Source organism: Netta rufina (genome assembly GCF_964035555.1).
Source record: "Netta rufina genome assembly, chromosome: 8".
In the NCBI taxonomy this organism is placed as follows: domain Eukaryota; kingdom Metazoa; phylum Chordata; class Aves; order Anseriformes; family Anatidae; genus Netta; species Netta rufina.
This window is the reverse complement of record NC_140131.1, coordinates 1,171,164-1,192,288: the sequence shown is the minus strand read 5'-3', so window position 1 is coordinate 1,192,288 and position 21,125 is coordinate 1,171,164. Positions and strand designations below refer to the sequence as shown.

Below are 21,125 nucleotides of genomic sequence, written 5' to 3'. Positions count from 1 at the left end.
TGTAGCTCTGTCTTAAGAAATGTACAGGCTCTTCCCCATTAATAGAGGCTGGAGCCTGCTTACTGGCGATGCATAGCATCTTGGTGGTGAGAAGATGCACAAACTGCATCTGGCAGCTTTGTTTTTTAAAAAAATAAATAAATTGCAATTCATAGAAGGTTATTTTTACAGTAAAAAAATATGTTCAGCTGGATTTATATATGAACTTGGTGTTGAGCCATCCAGGACTTTTGACTCGCTTCTTATTTTCTCTGTGTGCATACTTGAAGCATCTGTGCTCCAGTGCAATGAACTGCTGCAGACACTCATGCCAGTTCAGTGACATAAGTGTCCATCACAAAGCCTGAATATGGACGGGAGAATATTAAATTGCTTTATAAATTTGTCTTTCTGCTGACTGTTTCTGTGCTCTAATAGAGAGCATTTTACCTTATTTAATTTTGTTTTATTTCAGCAGGCTGGTGCAGTCATTTCCACAGCCCCTTGAAACAAAGCCATTACTGAGCCAGCGGGAATCTGCTCCGGCAGGAAACCTGCCACAGCGCAACGACAGGCGTCCCCTGAGCGACACCTTCACCGACAGCTGGAATGATAGCTCACACTACGATAACACCGGCTTCGTTGCAGAGGAGAGCACGGTGGACAACCCGAGCGCTAACCCTCTCCTAAGCACGAAATCTAGAAGCACATCTGCGCATGGGCGCAGGCCGTTAATCAGACAAGACAGGATAGTTGGCATTCCTCTGGAGCTGGAGCAGCCGACGCTCAGAAACACACACGAATCTGAAGTGCCTCCTCCCAATCCTTGGCAAAATTGGACCAGAACCCCTAGTCCTTTTGAAGACAGGACAGCTTTTCCTTCCAAACTGGAAAACACCCCCACCACCAGCCCTTTGCCTGAGCGGAAAGATCATATCAAAGAGTCTCCTGAATTATCTAGCACTTTCACTCCAGGAATAGCATGGGAATATCACGATTCAAATGCTAACAGAAGTCTCACAAATGTCTTTTCACATATTCACTGTCGCCCAGACCCTTCTAAAAGTGTTATTTCGATCAGCAAGAGCACAGAAAGGCTGTCTCCAATGATGAGGGATTTAAAAACTAACAAATTTAAGAAGTCACAGAGTATCGATGAGATAGACATTGGAACGTACAAAGTTTATAATATACCTTTAGAAAACTATGCATCTGGTAATGATACTGTAGGAGCCCACGAGAGGGTGGACAAGCTCCTGGGCCCGGAGCACGGCATGCTGAGCATGTCCCGCAGCCAGTCGGTCCCCATGCTGGATGACGAGCTGCTGACCTACGGCAGCGTCAAGGTGCAGCCACAGCAGAAGTCGTCCGTGACAAAGAAGGTCTACCAGTTTGACCAAAGCTTCAACCCCCAGGGAGCAGTGGAGGTCACAGCCGAGAAGAGGTTACCACCACCTTTCCAGCTCAACCCCGAGTACATTCCCCAGCAGAGTAAAAATCTGCCCCAGGAGCTGGTCAGCCCGAGGGCATACCGCGGCTACCCCCCTGTGGAGCACATGTTCTCCTTCTCCCAGCCGTCGGTCAACGAGGAGGCCGTCAGTGCCCCCTTCGTGAGCCAGGGCTCTCGGCCGGGCTTCTTGAGGAGAGCGGATTCGTTGGCCAGTTCCACCGAGATGTCTATGTTCAGGAGGGTCAGTGAGCCCCATGAGCTGCCCCCAAGCGATAGGTATGGCAGGCCTCCGTACCGAGGAGCTGTGGAGCGCCAAAGCAGCATCTCGGTCTCCGAGTCTCAGTTCCTCAAGAGGAACGGCAGGTACGAAGACGAGCATCCTTCCTACCAAGAAGTGAAAGCCCAGACTGGCAGCTTTCCTGTTAAAAACCTTACACAAAGGAGGCCGTTGTCTGCAAGAAGCTACAGTACAGAGAGTTACGGTACCTCTCAAACCAGGCCAGTTTCAGCGAGGCCTACAATGGCAGCTCTGCTGGAAAAGATACCGTCAGACTATAACTTGGGTAACTATGGCGACAAGCCTTCCGATAACAGTGATATAAAGACAAGGCCTACCCCTGTGAAGGGAAATGAGAGCTGTGCTAAAATGCCTGCTGACTGGAGACAACAGCTACTTAGACATATAGAAGCTAGAAGGTTAGACAGGGTATGTTTGGCATTTCTCTGCAATTAATGCCTTTAGTTGTGTGTTTTGGTATTTCAAACTATTTGCACGTACAGTGGTAACCACCAGAATTCCCAGTAATGAAATTCCTGCATTGGTGTCAGAGGAACCGGCTTGCAAAGGTGTCTGTGGGTGCACAAAGCAGCTGGAGTGAGGCATTCCCGGGCAGAGGCTGGCACACGGCCTCCGCATGGGTATTGCACCATGGCACACGGTGCTTATTCAGTGCCTGTTGCAGCACTGTCTGAAGTCAAAAAAAAAAAAAAAAAAAAAAAAAAAAGTAAAAATCTCTCCTTATCAGCAGATGTGAACATGCTGCTGAAGTCCACCACTTCAGTAATGATTTGAGAGCATTAGAAGATGCTGGATACATCTTTGCAGAAAAACAAAATAAATGAAAAAGTCGCAGATAAAAAGGTTTTTTTAAAAAAGTGTTTTAGCTTTCGTATTATTGTTAGTGGAGGGGATCTAAAGCTCTTAACACTGAGAAATATTACTGGATATATATTGCCACTGTTTTTAACAAGGAATATGATTATTACTCCTTTTAGCAGTAGAAAGTTATGCTTATTTAACCTCAAAACATAAATACAAAACATAATACAAGTACTACAGTGCATGATTTCTATAATGATTTTGACTATTTAATGGCCTACTTCATGAATCTGGATTTACTTCATAATCTGAAGTGATTGTGAAAAGTTACCGTGGTCTAATGCGTAAGTTAGTTGCAAACTGTGTCCATATACGTATTTTATGCTAGATATTCATGCGTTTGGTGTGAATATATTTATAATACTTCCCAATTGCTCGACGTGATGCATACTAAAATAACATTAAGGATCAAATGGGTAAACTTTACAAATTGGCTTGAAGGCTGAAGCTTTTTCCTTACTTCAGCTAGTTTCCTTGAGTTATGTGAAACTGGTGGGAATATGCGTAATATCTAACCAAAATAGAGCAGACCAAGTAGAGAAGTTTCTGGTGGAAACACTTCCCAGATGTTTTGGAAACATCTTTACACGTAGTTTACAATGTGTATATGCCTAAGAAATATTTTAATTCGTGGAAAGCTGACACTGGTGGTTAAATCAAGTTCCCAGTGATCTCTGCAGAGGCAGAGAGCCGGCCTCCAGCTGTTTGCGGCACGGACCAGCAAAGCTCCACAAAGTTGGGCTAACTGGTGTGGGGGCTATCCAGGGAATGAATGAATGCCCAGGCTCTGCCTTGCACAAGCCTCATGCTGCTGTGCCATGCCACGCCTGGGGGCTTGCCCCAGAGGACCTGGGAGCTCCCACAGAATGTTCACAGGGATGTAGGGTCTTGGTGCAGAGGGTTTGTTCTCTGACATTGATACTCCTTTACTAGATATGTTTTCTGGCCCTTCTGTGGTTGTGCAGGCATACCAAAATTTGGCCATATTTGCAAAATAAAGACTTGTACCATGTTATATGCTGCAGTTTTCAGAATACAGATAACAACATATTTCATCTGCTGTCAGCGTTGAAGTCTTTTATGGTATCCATTTTATGTATAACTAGCAATGTATTTGCTTCCGTGTGACTCAGTGCATGCATCAAAAAGCTATTTATTTCTTGGTACTGTTTGTTTGCTTAAACTAAAACTTTGTGAAATTAACCATATATGTGTGATACTTGATTCAAGGAGCATGTGTGTTCATATCCTGTCACGTGGTTGTTTCCTCTACTCAGACCGCTGCTTACAAACACAACACAGTTAGCCTTGGCATGCTGCACTCTGGAGGGTTTTCAGCAATGCATGCCGGCAGAAGCATGACTTTAAACTTGCAGACTAAATCTAAATTTGAAAACCAAATGCTTCAAGAGCTACCTCTACCGAAAGTAAGTATGGGATAGCCAGCATATACCAGCATTACGAAATAAATTAATAATACTCCTTGCTTTTTCCTGGTTTAGCTTTTGCCTATAGTTCATGCTTATACTATACACAATCCAAAAAGCAAAGATGATAGTAACACAGTTTTCCTGGAATCTTTTAAGAATCTTGCTTTTTGGATTAAGTAGCTCACATGGCTGTCATTACTGCTTTCTGCTCTTGTGTTAGATTGATGCAATCATTATATTTTGTAAATGAGTTAATCTGTGCATAGAAATGAAGAACATGTTTTGTTTTTTTACTGTTTTATCTTAAAAAAAAAAAAAAAGGAAAAAGAAAAATTGATGTAGAGATGTTTGACATGCAGTTAAATAGTCTCCAGGAGATGGACATTTTAACATTTGAACATTGAGTATGCTGTAATAGCTGATACATTACGAGTAGGTGCCTAGCATACTTAAATTAATGTTAAACTTTTGTTTGGAAGACTGCCCATAGAAATATTTTTCTTCATCATTTTTTTTTCTATTTGTGAGCGATGGATGATTTATTGTTGATTAGCACATATATACACGATTATACAAAAGCAAATGTTTGGTAGGAAAAGCACACACAGCAGGCCAGAGAGGGACACTGCTGAAGTATCTGCATATCAGGGAGGAGATGCTGAGCCCATACTCCCTGTTGTGTGTGGCCATGCTGGAGTCGCAGCATCAGCCAGGTGCCATGCGTGTGCTGTGGGGTCAGTGCTTAAGGCCAGTGGCACCACAGCAGTGCTAGAAGCAGCACAGCGAGCACCACTCTGTGCCTTACTGCATTAGCAGCGGTAGCTGTTGGTACAAATTAGCTGCATCTCTGTAAGTAATTAAATGGTCACAGAGCATGGATCCAGGCACTGAAATGCCATCATCTGTGCTGCTAATTGTCGGGCTGGCCGCAGGCACGTTTGGCCTGAGCCAGCTGGTGCTGTGCCAGGCACTGCCTGGCCAGGGTGAGTTCCCAAAGGAGGTTTCAGTGCCCAGTGTAAGAGTTGAGATCTAACCCCGCATACAAGCGTAAGAGAATTTAGGGGCAGCAGCACGACCAGATTGCGCTTGCTGTTCGGAGGGCAGGCAGCAGTATTTCTGAGCTAATGCAGGTATACACAGCGCACTGGATTTATTTTCAACAAAATTGTGATAGTTTAACAATGTGCACACACACTACACATAGATCACTGTTGGGTTTCTCCTGCTGTAACTTTCCATACTCTGTTATCTTCATTTGCAGCTCCCATTCAGCTGTCCCTGGACTGAAGTCCAAGTGTTAGTGTGTGCTTCTCCGTTGTTGTTCAGTTAATGACATCCAGGTCAAATCTTAGCTGTAGCTGTGTGTTTGTTTGGATGTAGACAGCTTCCCAGTGTTGGTCATGTTGTTTTTTTCTTTCAAAGAATTTGTTTGTCTATTTGGGTGTATAGGAATTCTTGTCACAAGTCCTTGAAAGGTGTTAATTTGACAGTAGCTCCAAATGTTGGGAGTATTTTTGTACACACATTTAAGAATAAGATCTTACATACTTGACAATTTTAAAGTATAAATTAATATGGATATATGAGGAACTTAATGAAAATGGTTAGGGCATGAAACTTCATAAAACTGGACATGTTTTGGTGTGGCCTTATGTGAATTATTCTGCTTTATATTTCACCGGCATTTCATTGCTACATATCCATACAAAATATGGTGCCGAAATGCATGAAGGGGGTGTATTCTCTTACTGTACTGTTTGGGAAGTGGGGTAAAACTATTGCTGAACTTTGAATGTTCATTGTTGATCAGTTTTATTCCTTCACATGTTCTAAAACATTTTGCATTTCTCAATGAATCCAGGCCACAGCAGCTTCAAATTTACCTTTTCTTCCTCTTTCTTGTGGCCTCGATTCAGGAGAGTAATGAGTGGGGTCTAGTTGTCCAGTGGAAGATCAGGAAATCAAGTATATGAATTGCCTAAACTGGGAAAGTTTATTACATTGAGTCTATTGCATGTATAAAATGTTAAACTGCTGCTTTTCTTTATTTACCTAGACATAAAAAGCACAGAGTTTTTACTGGTTTGCAGTCCATCCAAGCTCTGTAAATGAGTGATATTGCAAGTAAATGAATTTGTTTTACTGCAGAAAATGAAAATGAAAACTTATCACAGAATTTTCCTTTTTCTTCAGAAAGCATCCTCTATATTTTTTCCTTTTTGAGTGTTAACTCACCTCTGCAGATTAGTCAGTCGCTTATCAAAAATACGCAGCATTGTCTGCAGTAACAAAAGAACCACTTTCCAGAAGATTGCTTTGAATTGTTGGCATCTGTGTCACAATTCTTTTAAAAGTTTGCGGTTTGGTGCATTTCAGTCTCAGAAGTGTACGGCACCCCCTCCCTTCAGGAATAATCAGCGTATTCCCATACATCACTTAGGAGAAAAACCACAAGTGCCAGTAGGAAGCTGCCTCCGCACAATCCCTCGGTGGCTGTGTGGCTGCGGGCATCAATTCTTCATCAATTCTTCTCACAGGGAGGTGACCACATTTCCAGCCCAGCCTTGGGCATCTCGCTGTGTGGTGGGTCTGGAAGGCTGACTCATGGCACACAGATGATGTCCTTTCTTTTTCCTTTCTTTTCCTTTGTTTTTTGTTACTCCTCCAAGCACGGATTTTTGCAATAGTACCTCTTCGTTCTAGAACTTTGCTGCCTGGCTCTCAGCTGATGTGTCCCCTTTGGGTGAGGACACAGGGGCGAGCAGCAAACAGGGCAGAGAGGCTGATCCAGGGCTTTATGTAGGCACCAAGTCCCTCCCTGGCCCCTGCTCAGGCAGCCCTTCTTTCAAATGCATTTGTCCCTATGTTGCCGAGCTCTGGGCCCACATTAGCCAACATTAAAGGAGATTTGTGCTGCCAGAGAGCGGCAGCACTGCAGTGTCAGGCACTAGGACAGGGTCTGCTGAGCTGTGAGGGGTCACCAGTGGAAAAAGTGCTGAGGTTGGTCTCATTTTTCCCTTTTTAGTATGTGCAAAGAGAGCTCTAAGGGGAGGTCTTGTGCTTTCAGCAGGGGAAATGTTTGCAGCATTTTAATACGAGGAAAATCACATCTTTCCTGATTTTTTTCTGGAGGACTTCTTGAATGATGAGAGAATTATGATGTCAGATTTCTTGTCTTTTTAAATAATGATTAAAATCAAGGGTGATTTTTTTGTAATATAAATAATAATGTAGATAATAATATTAATGTAATAATGTATAATGTAATATGCTGTCGGTGGTAAAATAATGTTGGTATTTTGGAAGGTCTGACACAAAAAGTCATACCCATGGTAGGAAAATTTCCAGCTATTGTGAAGAAATAGACACAGATAAGATAAAAGCTGGATGGGACAGCAAAGGTATACATGCCCTGAAAAGTACTGAAAGCAGGAGCACAGTAAGGAGTGAGAAAGTGATGAGAACCATGACTGAAGGAGAGAAAAGTGGAAAAGAAAAAAGTATTGAGATCATTTAGGAAACTTTGCATGTGTGTTATGTCCATTCATATTCAGGAAGAGTTTAATTACTGGTTGTCGTGCGTGTGATGTCCTGCTAACCTAAAACAAAGCCAGCACATCCTAGAGAGGTCTGTGAGCAGTGTACAACAGGCGGAGTTACACAGAGCTCCCTCTGCCTGAGGCACGGTACTCACAGGTCCAATATTGCCGCTATGGGGAATATTTTTTAAAGAAAATACGAGCATATAATTTAATCTTCGTGGCAAGTACTCAGTAAAATGTTATTGATACTTGAATGACCTGTTAGAAACTTTTCATTCAAAAAATTAATGGCAGACTGCAATTTAAATACGTGGCTTCACCAAAATTTGCTTTCCTGAAATAAGGAACTACGTTAAATGATTTTTCTCTTTTCTCTCATCATTCATCATGCTCATTATTTCCACTGTATGTCTCTCGAGATCTCTAACTTGCAGAGTCCCACTGCACTGTGATTACGTGTTAATGAAATGCCGTAGGAACTGGAGGCTTTCCATTTAGCAATAGTGCGCGGCAGTTTAACTGGGTTGATGACTGAAATAAGCATGAGGAGAGAATTTTTGCCAGTGACTAAAGGCTGCCCTACCGTTTCTGCAACAGACCCCGTCGCAGCAGAGCAGCATCCTGGACAACGGGCAGGACGAGGTGCCTGTGAGTGGCCAGTGGAACCCCTACCCGCTGGGGCGGCGGGACGTGCCCCCCGACACCGTCACCAAGAAGGTAGGTGGCACGAGCAGAGCGGCTGCACGGCTGCGGTTCCCTTCCCTTCCTGGGGAATCCATGGAAGGAGGAGCACGGGGCAACGGGGACAGGTTTGGGGGACGCTTGGTTTTGTCTCAAAGTTTGAAGGAACAATTGCTATGAATTAAGGATGTTTTCATTCCTGCTACCTGCTTTTTTTGTTTATTTATGCAGATGGTAGTAGTATGTCTCTAGTGCATGAAGCAGGCACACTGGTTCAGCAGGAGTATTCCTGCATGTAGCAGACAGCTATCAGCCCCCTCTTGTCCTCTAAATATGCCATTTAAATTCTTTGTTTGAATTAAATTCTTGAGTTCATGGGAAAAAAGAAAGAAAAAAAAAAAAAAAAGTGTTGAGATGGGGAGCAGCTCACTGTCCAGATTGTTACAGACATTTCAGCAGAGACATCCTGAGCACACACCGTTTGCTGATAAACTAGAAAGGTGTCTAATTCCTAGTACCTCGTGGCAGTAAATGGCACAGTGTTGGGATCCGGCCAGTTCCTGTGAAAGCACTGGCTGCTGTCTCCCAGCTCGACTTGGCTCTGTTCATTGGCTGAGAAACTGCCTTTTTTAGATATTATCATCATAAAGCTGCAGAATAAAGGATCTTGACAAAGTGAACTGTTTGCAGTCAGCTTTAGAAGGTGGAGCTGCATGTGTAAGCAATGATAATTCCACTGATTGTTAACTGTATGGAGATGGGTCCTGCTCATTGACAAGTAAAGTCTTATGAGTCATAATGTGCACATTGATCATTTCTGCAGTGTAATTAACTGTCAGCACTGATGAAGCAAATATTTCCCTACTGGCTTCACATCTATTTATCCAAGACAGTTTCAGCAGCACTAGCCCTTGCCTTTACAAAAAAAAAAATAGTGACGAGATAGTTTGCACACATGCAGGAGGGTTGCTTAAAGATGGGAGCTGTGAGCTGTTACACCTAGAGCAGCCCAGAGGCTCCACCCGAGGTGCAGGAGGGTAAAGAGGACGGTGCCTTGGCATTGTTCACTGGAATTGTCTCTGACAGCCAAGATGTTCAAAGGGTTTCTTTATCCTCTAGTATGCAAGAAACGCAGATAAGATATTTAAGAGGAGTTACTCCTTATCTTCATGAACATATTGGGATAAAGCCTGCACGTATCCATTCACACAATCTAATACAAGTCCATGTCTTTCATTTGTGCATCAGTGGTACTATAATAAGAAACTGCAGGTTCTGTTTCATTCTGAATATTTCAGAGTCTTGCTGCTCAGATGTGGTAAGTACAAACATTGCATAACTGTCCTGAAATCTGCTTAACTCAGTGGAGCAATCCATTGTTACATCCGCTGTCAGCTACTTTAATTATACTGTAAATATTGGACACTGAGCTGAAAATAATTAACTTTTGTGGTGGATGTTAAATAAAGTACAGAATACAAATGATATCAGGGGGAACAGTCTGCATAGTAAAGTTTCTTTCTGCAGAATAAATAATTGCCATTTCTAAGAAAAGGGTTTGTTTTCAGCTTATCCACCTCCAGCAAGAGCCACAGTATGAATACACACCAAATCACAATATGATCTCTTCAAACAAAGTCTATTAACAGGAATGAGAAAATGAATTCTGAAAATTGTTTACCCACCATCCTCAGGAGGTGGTTTGCAGTGTGTTGGTACAACGATGCTAATGTCTTTTTCAATAAAGTCACCTGGAGTGTCCTGGTTTACCAGCGTCTGGGGATTAATATCCTGCAATTATTTGAAGTCAGACTTGGAAAATCTATCGAAATAAAGTTCAACATAAGGAACAATTAAATGATGTAAATATAAATAGTAGTGTATGTTGTGGTTTTCCAGGAACACAGTAGTACCAGTGTGAATGGGCTTGTGCAGAGCAGGGTCAGCCCATGGTAGAGCTGTACTTGGGAAATCACTGGAAGAAAAATTGGGACTTGTTATTCCAAGGGAAAGAGCATGTACAATAGACGGACAGGCTGTGTACCTAGGCTAATGTGGTACGCATATACTACTCATGTATGTTAGGTAGGCTGGGAATACTACGCAGTAGTCACTACATTATATATTATGTGAGTGCTTGTTTCTGTCCTCTTTGCTGTTCAGACTAGAGATTAAATGCCAGTTTTATTTTAATTTAACTATGATCATTTATGTAATCAGCCCATAATTTATGAGATGTCTCTCCTATGGAGAAGTTGGATATTTTAATCTTTAAATTGAATAATCCACTGACTTATTAAAAGACTACAGTATTTATACTTCCTGGAAGACCCAATTTTTCTGCCAGCTCAATGAGACAGAAGTCAGCTGCATTCTGAGTTATGTGCTTCTCTGAAGAAAGGGAAGGGATAGAAGTGTGGCAGGGGGAACCACCAAAAGGGAACCTGGAAGTCACTCCTTATGAAAAAGAGTAGTCGAAGTGAGAGAATGAAGATGGAAAATGAATGGCCATCAGTTCAGCCGACCTGGGTGCATGCTGATGGGCATGGAAGACGACGAGCTATGCAGGTCTGGGATGGGTGTTTGGATCATGGGAGTTGGGCTCTTCTGCAGGTACTGCGGGATGGCAGCAGATCACACAGAGGCTGAGGCCACACAAACTCCTGGAGGTCCCTGCACAGGCTCCAACAGGCTCGGTGGCTGTGAAAGAAGTGTGTGCTATGGAACTGGAGCACAGAAGTGGCCAGGTCACCATTGCTCACCCTTTCAGACTTGGGAGTATATCTGTTAGCCAGAACTGAGAACATGGGGCATCTTTCTGTTTCATTTCCAGCAGCTGTTGTTCAACCTACGGGTCTTTTAAGCTGGTAAAGAAGATTGGAGGATTTTCAGTGAAAAAGCACAGTTTTATTTGTATTTGAAATAGATGTCTTCCTCTGAGGCAGAATGTACCTGCTGTGTATGCTGTGGTGGATACGCTGGGATTATATCTGAGTCGAACAGTGAAATTTATGAGATTCTGCTTTTTGGATCCTGTTGCGATGGCAACCTGGCACAAGATGAAGCACAGAGCCCTGCTGCATGCGGGCACCTGCTTGGCGTGGGTCTGCACAGCTCAGGGTGACACAGACTCAGTGACCTGCTGCAGGCATGGCCTGGTGCTGCTGGGGAGTTAATGAGCAGCAAAAAAAAGTCTGTCCTGGGCATTTTTCTTCCCTTCTGATCTTGGAAGAATAGTAGATCTTTCTGACCTGTGAAGTGGGCTATTCACAGCACAGGCTGACTTCACCAGGCTTTTCCAGGAGTAAGTTGGTCAACGTCTGTTAGCACAGAGGAGTTTGGGCATTGAAGATTTGGGTACAGGATGTAACAGCTTCCTCTGCCGTTACTCACTTTGAGACTATCCCCCTCATGTAATAAGATACAGACCTTCCAGAAAAGTGGTCTAGTTGTTCTGGCTCATTCCTTTGTCAAAATATCGTCAGCAAAAAAGCACGTCAGAGCAGATCAGTTTTGCCTGCAGTCACCGCAGAAACTGTGTGTCTTTCTAGGATTTTGTGTTCGGTGACTCAAGTAGCTCCATCTGCACCTGTATTAATGATGTATTCCGCAGACAAACCTTGAAAAGCCATTCAGATGTATTTTTGCTATGACAACATGCAATCAATTCTATGGCCCTGGCTGCCATAACTTGCAAGGACAGGTGAATGTCCAGTGGGTAAGACTTGTTTTGATCTTTTGCTGTATTAACTTTAATTGTGTCTAAAATACAGTCTCACCACCGGTGATTCTTCCACCAGGATCGTAAAGGTTCCATGGTAATGAGGACTAGACTTTGATGAGGAGATGTGGTTGTGCCCTTGGCTGGTGTTAACTCAATGTGAAGCACTGTTTAAGTAGCTCCATTCATCCAAAGCCACTTGTAGGTACTGAGATGTGCAGTCATAATGCTCGTTCACGTTCAGGCTCTTCAAATAAAACTGCTGGTTGATGAGTGCCTGTAATCTGAAAACAATGCGATGGAGTGATAATTCATGGAGGCAGTAATATTTGGTCATACAGTGGAGCAGGAATTTTGCTCATTCCCTTACAGCTAAGTTGTGTGCAATTATTTAAAAGCAACATCTCAATCTTGTATACGGCGAAGGTGTAAAATTGTCTTGACCTATTTTCATTTGCAAAGATTTGTCTCAAATGTTTCTGTAATTCACGTGCCTAAATAGACAACGTGTATTGAAGATTAAGCAAGTAGGCGACTTTACTATGTCAGGAATAGAACACAAAGCACAAACCGCACCTGCTAGATCACTGCTGAAAACATGGAAGGCAGTGGGGCAGAGGGGATAGAAGGATGGCAGTAATTGCCCTTTTATAAATGAAAATATCAACATGTCAAGCCAATGTAAATTCAATATTTCACTTACATTTACAAAATATTAGAGTTTCAGTTTGGTAGAAATTATCATAGAAATTGGTAATTTGATTAATTAAATTTTGTAAGGACCACATTTGTTCCTAGGACAAGACTAATTCAATTAATCACGCTTTCTGTACGCAGCACACTGCAATGGACAATATCTGTATTTGTGGCATAAATCCTACTCCAAACTAGCTTCAGAAAACAAACAAACAAAACATTCCAATGTCTGTAGCATGCACTCTGTTTCAATTTATTGTATTTTTTCAGTTCAAGTAATATTTGGAGCAGAATCATGTATTATGACATGAGGAAACAACTATTTCCTGTTCATAAAGCAAGCTCTATCTGCCTAATTTCCCTTTATTCTCCCAGGGCTGCCAAATGCACTGTACATATCCTCGCTGCTTTTAATCACAGTTGCTTCCAGTCGTGGTCAAAAGACAAACCTCTGATGTGATATAAGAGGTTTGCTTTGACCTGACTCTGTAAGTTGTAATAATTGCTTCTTTGCAGCTTCCTGACTTTCGGGCCTAACGGGTTGCGTTACCCACAGGCAGGTAGCCATATCCAGACCTTAATGGGATCGCAAAGCCTGCAGCACCGGAGCCGCGAGCAGCAGTACGAAGGAAACATGAACAAGGTGACCATCCAACAGTTTCAGCCACCACTGCCTATCCAGATCCCCTCCTCGCAGAGCTCCCGAGCACCTCAGACGGGGCGGTGTCTCATCCAGACCAAGGGGCAGAGAAGTACGGACGCCTATCAGGAGCAGGTAGGAAAGTGTGAGCATAAGCTAACACTGACAAAAGCTTCATTTTTTTTCCCTCTCTTGTGCATAGCAGTAAGAGGGAGCCTGGGGCAGTAAGGGCAGATGTGCCATACCATGTGAGGCACACAGAGGGGGGGTGAGCAGCTCTGTCCTTCCCAGCACCAGGCTCTGACACCATTCTTGCTTGGCTTGACCAAGCAACACAGCCTGGCACCGAGGTTTTTGACCCATCACTGAGTCATGCTGAATTTCTACCAATTCCCCATAACCTAGCTCAGAGCTAACAGTACAGCATATTTGGCAAGGTGCTGATCTGCTCAGCTTTGTACAGGCTGCAGCAGCCAAGTGCCCAGAAAGGCCAGCGGCAGCTCCACTCCCCGAGCTGCACGTAGCGGGTGCTGACGAGCTTCTGCACTAAGTGGTCCTATCCCTGTTAAATTTGGCCTTAATGGTTTCAACAACTGTATGAGGCACCTGACTTTAAGAATAAGGCTCCAAATCATTAGTAAACCTTTCTCTTGGGTAAAACATTGGGCAATCCATGTAAGGAGCAGCCTGTATTAAGTCTCTGAGTATACCACTGAGATTTGGAAACAATTGCTTGCGTGGCTTGTGGTACGTGTTCAGACTGGCTCAATGAGTAGTCATTAAGCTGCACTGAAGTCATTTTCATTTTATATTAAGTTAGCCAATGCCATTTAAATTCACCCTGACTAAAAGATAAGATTCAGCATTTTTTTTTTTGTAGTAAGGCACTTGCAAAACCCATTGGTGCTCAGAGCTACTGGGGCCCTGGCCCTAAAACTGGCAATGATTTGAAGATCTTCAGGTTACTTACTGCTTGCGTTTGTCACCTGCATAGCACCCAGGGGTGCTGCCTGTGCGACACCTTCTGGAACAACACAAGTGCACAAGAAGTCTATGTACGGGCAGATTCCCTTCTCACTGGCATACACCCAAAGTTCAAGTGAGAGCAAAAAATTTGGCCAACGTAAACTGTCTTTTCAAGAGTCCCTTTTTTCTCTCCTTGAAAATAATTTTTTTATATATGCAAAAATAGACACAGTGCTGTGAATATTATAGTACCGCTGCATCATGTTAAAACAATTAGAATACTTTCATTTTGTAACAGCATTCTGCTGGCTTTTACTGTGTTGTGCTAAACAGCTTTTGAGAGGGTCAGCTCAGCTCAGTAATGGTAAACGGGACTGTATGAGAAGAAGATGCCATTGTTTAGATAGCCTTTAGTGTTGGCATTGACTTATCTTGCCGTATCTTTTTAACCTAGTTTTGTGTGAGAATAGAGAAGAATCCTGGCCTTGGTTTTAGTATCAGTGGTGGAATAAGTGGACAAGGCAATCCATTCAAACCTTCTGATAAGGTAAGTAATAAATTGCTCACTAAATAGGCTTTATTTTAGAGTGCCATATAGAGGAAACATAGATACCATGAATGACATTTCTATGCACTTCTGTTGTGATAAATGAAAGAAGTTTTCCCGTGCCTGGCATTTTTCTGTTCAGGCAGCAGTGTTTGCTTTCTTTCTTTTGTGTTTAATGAAGACAAGAGAATCAAACCAGAAGTCACATGGGTGTCGGGCTTACAGCCCATGTGTAAGATAATTTTTCAGACTGTTTTCTGGAGTACCATCTCTTTCACTTTTTTTCTTTCAAGACTCGGTATAGGCCCTGATTAAATTGTCACTGGAGTCATTAGAGGGAATGCTAAAACAGCACTGTCTTCACTGGATAACTGAAATACCAGGGTCTATAGGAGGGTGTCAAATAAAATAGGCCTGGCCCACAAACTGGTCTGGAGATAAGCAGTGACGGCTTGCAAACACCGTGACAAGCAATCTCCTAGTTTGTAATGTTAATTAAAAAAATAACCATTATGGTACATGATGGCCAGGGACATTCAGTATTCATTCTGGGAATTACACATTTAAGAGGATGATAAATCTCTTTAGGCAGTGGAAGGATGACTAATAAGAATACAACATCTGGTGATTATCAGCTATACAGTGCTTTAGGATTAGAAAACTCTTTCTTAGACCTGTGAGTTCATCTGTCCTGTGCAATAAAACTGACAGGAGTTTGTTGGAAAATTAAGACTATGGGTACCTCTAAGTTAAATGTATTATTATAGTTTATATTGTTTGATAATCACAGAATCACAGAATTTTCTAGGTTGGAAGAGACCTCAAGATCATCGAGTCCAACCTCTGACCTAACGCTAACAGTCCCCACTAAACCATATCCCTAAGCTCTACATCTAAACGTCTTTTAAAGACTTCCAGGGATGGTGACTCCACCACTTCCCTGGGCAGCCTGTTCCAGTGCCTCACAACCCTGTTTCAGGAGGCAGTCATAATTTACAAAAACACTGAGAATGTTTGGCAAATGATGAAAATAATAATGAATCTTCATCTTGTATCACAAATTTGAGATCTGCATGCAAATTAAAAAAAAAATAATTTACCCACCACTCTCACACTACAAGAGATTCTAATAGGAAAAGTAAAATGCTCTTTAAAATACCAGTCTAACACAATCTTACTTTTTTTCAGTTTTATCATCTATAATCCCTGTTTTGAACCTATGGTTCACCTTAATGTACATGCCATCAGGCATTTTAACAGTTAGCCCTTAAAACGTGCTCATTTTTGGTGTCCTTTTTTGAGACTGCAGACTGGTATTACACTTTATAACATCATGTCCCTTTTTCAGTTTCATGTATGATGTTAGAATTAAGCTATACTTCTGTTGTCTATCATTTGCCTGGAATTATTAAGAGGAATCTCTGTCCAACTATGAATGTGCCTACATGGGTAACACGTTCAGTGCAGTAATAGCTGTAGATAGACTTAATTTTACTAGTAATAGAAATGCAAAATTATGTGTAAGGTACTGACGAGGTGGTTATATTGAAAGAATTAACAGTTAAAGTTTTATCTTATTACACTGAACCCTTGCTTCCCATACCGTTAAATCAGATTTACCATGTTTGGCATGTCACAGAAGCAGTGGGAGGGTGACCTCGTCTCTCATCATACATGCCAGTCATTCGTGATGGTTTTAAGTCATGCACATGGCACTGCTCTGTCTGCAAGATGAAGTCTGCAGGGATGGCAGCAAGCCCTCCTCTGCGCGGTGATGTGTCCCTGCCATGACTTGCTGACGGTGCTGTGAAAAGAGGGAAGGACAGGAAAAGCAGTAAAAAGCACAGGAGCAGTCATTTTGAATGGCAGACTTAAGTCACACATTAATGGTGTGTGGATGAAATGTAAGCATGATAAAATTCCATCCCTCTGCTCTGCAGAAGCTCAGCTTTCTGTGAGGTGAATAGAAATACTGGGCAGTACCTTGCTCTGGAAGGCTATAAAATCCCTCAAACTCATGATTTGCATGATGATAACGAGCAGGAAATTCCCCTGGTGTCTATGTGAGCAATGTAAGTGGCTAAAATGTGGCCTGTGCCCAGCTCTCCAGGCTGCTTATAGGAGCTCGCCATCAGCAGTAGGGTGAGGACAGCAGAGAGGGTGAGACCATGGGTGCAGATGTGCAGGACTGCATGAGCTGTATGGGTAACATTTCTAATGTGTTCATCATCCAGGAACTCAATCTTTGGTTTGGGGGTTTATTAACATATTTTACAGAAATTTGAAATCCAAATCTAAAATATTCTTCATTGTTTAATGCTTTATCCCTTTTCAAAGTCATTTCTTCCTCAGACAATGGGTTAAGAGAAGTTGCTACAGACCATTGCTCCATTTTAATTAACCTCCTGATAATCCTTTTACTCTTGTCTATGCCCAAAAACTATTCCAATTGCACATTATTTTGTGAAGCAGGATCTCAATTTCCAATGACCCACAATTATGTTTGTATTTGGCAGTAACTGCCTGAAGGTCACAGAGAGCTGCTGCAAGTCACTGCCATTGTTTGGTTACCTACAAATTAAAGAAGGAGTTTAGAGTTTAGAGCATTGTCAGAGTATACAGATCCCCCAGAGCAGCAGTTAGGGAGACACCTGTATTTTGGGAACTAGTTCTTGGTGATAGCATCCTAACCTCTGTTACTTCTGACTTATAGGGTATCTTTGTTACTAGGGTTCAGCCTGACGGACCAGCATCCAGCCTGCTCCAGCCTGGCGACAAGATCCTCCAGGTATGGCTGGACTTGACTGCTTTGTAACTGAAGTGATATAAAGCCAATCTTTGCATCTTACAGTAACACTATTTTCAGTACAACTACAGTTTTTGGTATTATGGCACTTGATTTATAATAGAGTGTTGTATTGTTGTCAGTACTCTTGAAAGCTGGTCTCGGAAGGAACAAAGCTGTTTGAAAACCAAATGAGTATGTGGGAAAGAGGCACTGGGGTGTGCTGGCTGACAAACCCCTAACTACTAGCTGGGAGCTGAATTAAACACAGAGAGCACATTAGGAACAGAGGGAGCATCACACAGCCAGGAGCCAGGCTGGCCTTTGTTTTGCTTGGCAGATTCTGCTCCCTCCCCAGGGATGCTGGATAAAGCACGTTCATGCCAGCACCAGCTTTCTGAGAGGAAATGGCACTGCAGAAAAGGGCTAATGATCACAGCCTGTCACAGGAAAAATCCAGGTAACACAATTTAAACTTGAAAATACAAATGTTCCTTACATCGTACCCAGCTTTTCAACATTAATAGTGCAAGATGCCGCAGGGAGGAAGGAGCTTTGCAAGCAGTTTCTCTAGCAGCAGGATATGACAAAGTAAGGTGTGTTTCTAGTTTTCACCTTTGCAGCTGATGTGATACTGGTGTAAGGAGCAAAGTAGTCACACCCTGGGAGGGATTTGTGGTTGGCATTGTTTTTGCCTCTCCTTTGCTTCCTCATTTTTGAATGTGCCTGCATGAAAAGCAGCCCTTCTGCTGGGTTCTGCACAACTTACAGAGAAACCTCAGCCTTTTGTTTTCTTTTACATTTCTGAAGCAAATATTTTCTGTATTCAAATGTACTTTTTTAAATAGAGGTCTCAGGTTTTAGAATAAAGGTGGGCTGTTACTTAAAATACCTTTCCAAAATTCCTCATTTGCAGAAAATGGTGGTTGTTGACACAGGAAAAATGTATTCTGCCACGTCCTGCAAGGTCGTTTGTTTGCTTTTAAGCCCAGAAAATGTATTACCACTGGCAGCAAATAGTATTACTTTTGACAAAATGAAGAGTCATTGGAGTTGTTTGAAAGGTTTATAACAGTTTTTAAAGCCATTTGGCCTGATCAAGGGTTAGAGGTTAACTGTGTTGTCATCACTTTATGAAGAAAATCAGCACACCAAGGACATGGTCAGGCATCTTTGGGAGCCTTCCTTCTTCTCCCCTCCTGCTTCCCTCTCCCCTTCACTGCCCCAGCCCCTCCTGTCTGGGCACTGCAGAACATCTGACATCTCTGTAACATCAGCTCTAACATCTGCAATTAATTGTTAGTATGTTCAAAAGCAGTGAAAAAAAAAAAGAAATTGGTATGCTAAATGAACTACAGGCAGTGGGGACATTCTTGACGGGTTCTGTGAGGGCTGTGTGGGAGCAGTTCTGAGAGGTGCATGCACCTGTCAGCTCTTCTGAGCTGTTTCTTTTATGGCTTTTGTTATGCCAAAGATTTTTTCCTGCTGTCATTAGCATGGGGCACCTAGCAGGCCCCTGCTTTAGCATTCAACCACCCTCACAGGGAAAACATTGCTCCTTACATCCAGGTGGGTTTTCAGCTTCTGTTCCTAACATAGGAGCATTTGCCTGTACTGACGTAATCATGTATAAGCTACTGCTGCATTTTTTCAGGTAGCAGATTTCCCTCTCCTAACTCTTTTTATCACGTATCTGATGGCGTTTGTTTGACTTGGTGCTCTCGGTCATTCTTGTAGGACCACAGATCAGTCTCAGCAGTTTCTCGTTTGTCACTGTCAGCACGTCATTTTAAATTCTCCAGCAGGAACATTTTCCTTTTACTTGGAATTCCTTTATGCAACCATAATACCTATTACCAGGTATTGATTTATATTGTGGCAAATAAAGGAAAGCCATTAATCTTGTGAAAGAATTAACAGGGGAAAAAAACATAGGTGTGAAAGGATGAAGGATATTTGACTTCTCCAATACAAGCAATGCCTTTAGCTAACAGGATCCAGTTCCCAAGGTTCTGTGAACTGAAATGTGTTAACACTCACTGGCATCACTCGATGCCCAGGAGCTGCTTTCACTGCTGCTTGCACGCGGCCTCTTCAGGGCACTCCGTGACTGCCTGCTGCCATCGCCTGAGGCAGGAAGGCTTCAGTAACCTACTCGTAAATGCTAGTTAAAATGTTAAAGAGTTTAAATGTATATCTTGTCACAGCACAGTAAGCTTATAGCATTACCCTAAGCTAGAGACCCGATTCCTCTCTCCCAGTGACCATCTTGGTCCGGCTGTGCTTGCACCCTGGGCACGGGTCAGTGACGGGGCTTCTGCCGGGGGCCCTGGAGGGAAGGGGAGCCCAGGGGCAGCCCAGCAGTCACCCTGCCTTGTGTGGGGTCAGCAGCACAGCCACGGCAGTCCTGGGATGTAACCTTGGCCCAAATTGTGAAGCTGTTGTGGGTGGCTAACTGGCAGGCGTGTGCAGCGAGCGCTGTCTTTGTTCGGTGCCTGGTGAAGGCCAAGCCTTGCTCTGTTTGTGGAGGTTCTACTTATCGATCCCATGCAGTAAGCTGTTGATAATTAGGTTAAAGTTTGACGATTTGAAATAGCATTTTAACAGCCAATTACAGAAAGATTTAATTAGCACTAAAGCAGAGCAGTTTGTTCAGTAATTTTTCACTCCCTATACATGCGGTGTCTGAGACCAAGGCTGTGCTGCTGCTGGCTCCTTTGGGCTCCAGAGTGTAGGAAACCCTTATGTTGCAGAGTTCTGGATTCTTAGGAAAATATCCTGAATATTGTAGAGTCAGAGAGAAACTTTGGCTGGAAGGGAGCCCCTGAGGTCACCTGGTCCCTCCCCTGCTGGAAGCTGCACTAATTCCCCAGGGGTGCTGAATCTCTCCGGTGCAGGAAGAGGGAAACGTGTTCTCTCAGCGGTACCGTTCGAACTCCTGCTTTCAGGAAAACACCATATGACTGTTGTTTATTTTAGGCTTGTTTTTCATTTCCATATATCCCTTTGCCCCCACAAAATGAAGATATTAAATAGGATCTCATTTGATTTTTCCTCTTGTTTTTGTGTTGCAGGCAAATGGACACAGTTTTGTACATATGGAACATGAGAAAGCTGTATTACTACTGAAGAGTTTCCAGAATACAGTAGACCTAGTTATTCAACGTGAGCTTACTGTCTAAATATTTTTTTATAAATAGTAAATATGTCTAGCCAGATCTAATGTTCAAACAGATTTATACATAGGAAACAAATTTTTGCCAATTGCTGGACCAATGGCAAACGGTAGTGCCAAATGTATAATACTCTATGTTAGTACCGATCATCTTGAAAAAAATATATTAACTATATAAATATATTGTTCATGTGGCTATGTATTAGTTTTAATTGTCAGCCTCTGGCTGTGCATTGGTGCGTTTTTTTAATCAAGTTACTTCTTAAAGTCAATTTCATATGATTTCAAAACACAGAAGCACATACAAATTCTTTAGGAATTCTGCTGTCCATCAGAAACACTGCCTCAAAGTTG

General features: G+C 42.6%; 1 protein-coding gene across 4 annotated transcripts in view; it reads left to right on the top strand.

Annotated features, from left to right (window-relative positions):
- LRRC7 (leucine rich repeat containing 7) overlaps positions 1 to 20,778 on the top strand; it is a gene marked incomplete at its 3' end in the record, with an annotated part of 89,924 nt that extends 69,146 nt beyond the window's left edge. The window contains exons 19-25 of one of the 4 annotated variants that reach the window (XM_084290904.1): positions 455 to 2,135; positions 3,866 to 4,015; positions 8,158 to 8,277; positions 13,215 to 13,433; positions 14,719 to 14,811; positions 17,525 to 17,599; positions 20,671 to 20,778. In XM_084290904.1, the coding sequence (XP_084147030.1) occupies positions 455 to 2,135; positions 3,866 to 4,015; positions 8,158 to 8,277; positions 13,215 to 13,433; positions 14,719 to 14,811; positions 17,525 to 17,599; positions 20,671 to 20,778 (2,446 nt within the window). The remainder of the gene's footprint in view (positions 1 to 454; positions 2,136 to 3,865; positions 4,016 to 8,157; positions 8,278 to 13,214; positions 13,434 to 14,718; positions 14,812 to 17,524; positions 17,600 to 20,670) is intronic. The other 3 variants (XM_084290905.1, XM_084290906.1, XM_084290907.1) reach the window with 3 other exon arrangements.
- Between the last annotated feature and the right edge of the window lie 347 nt (positions 20,779 to 21,125).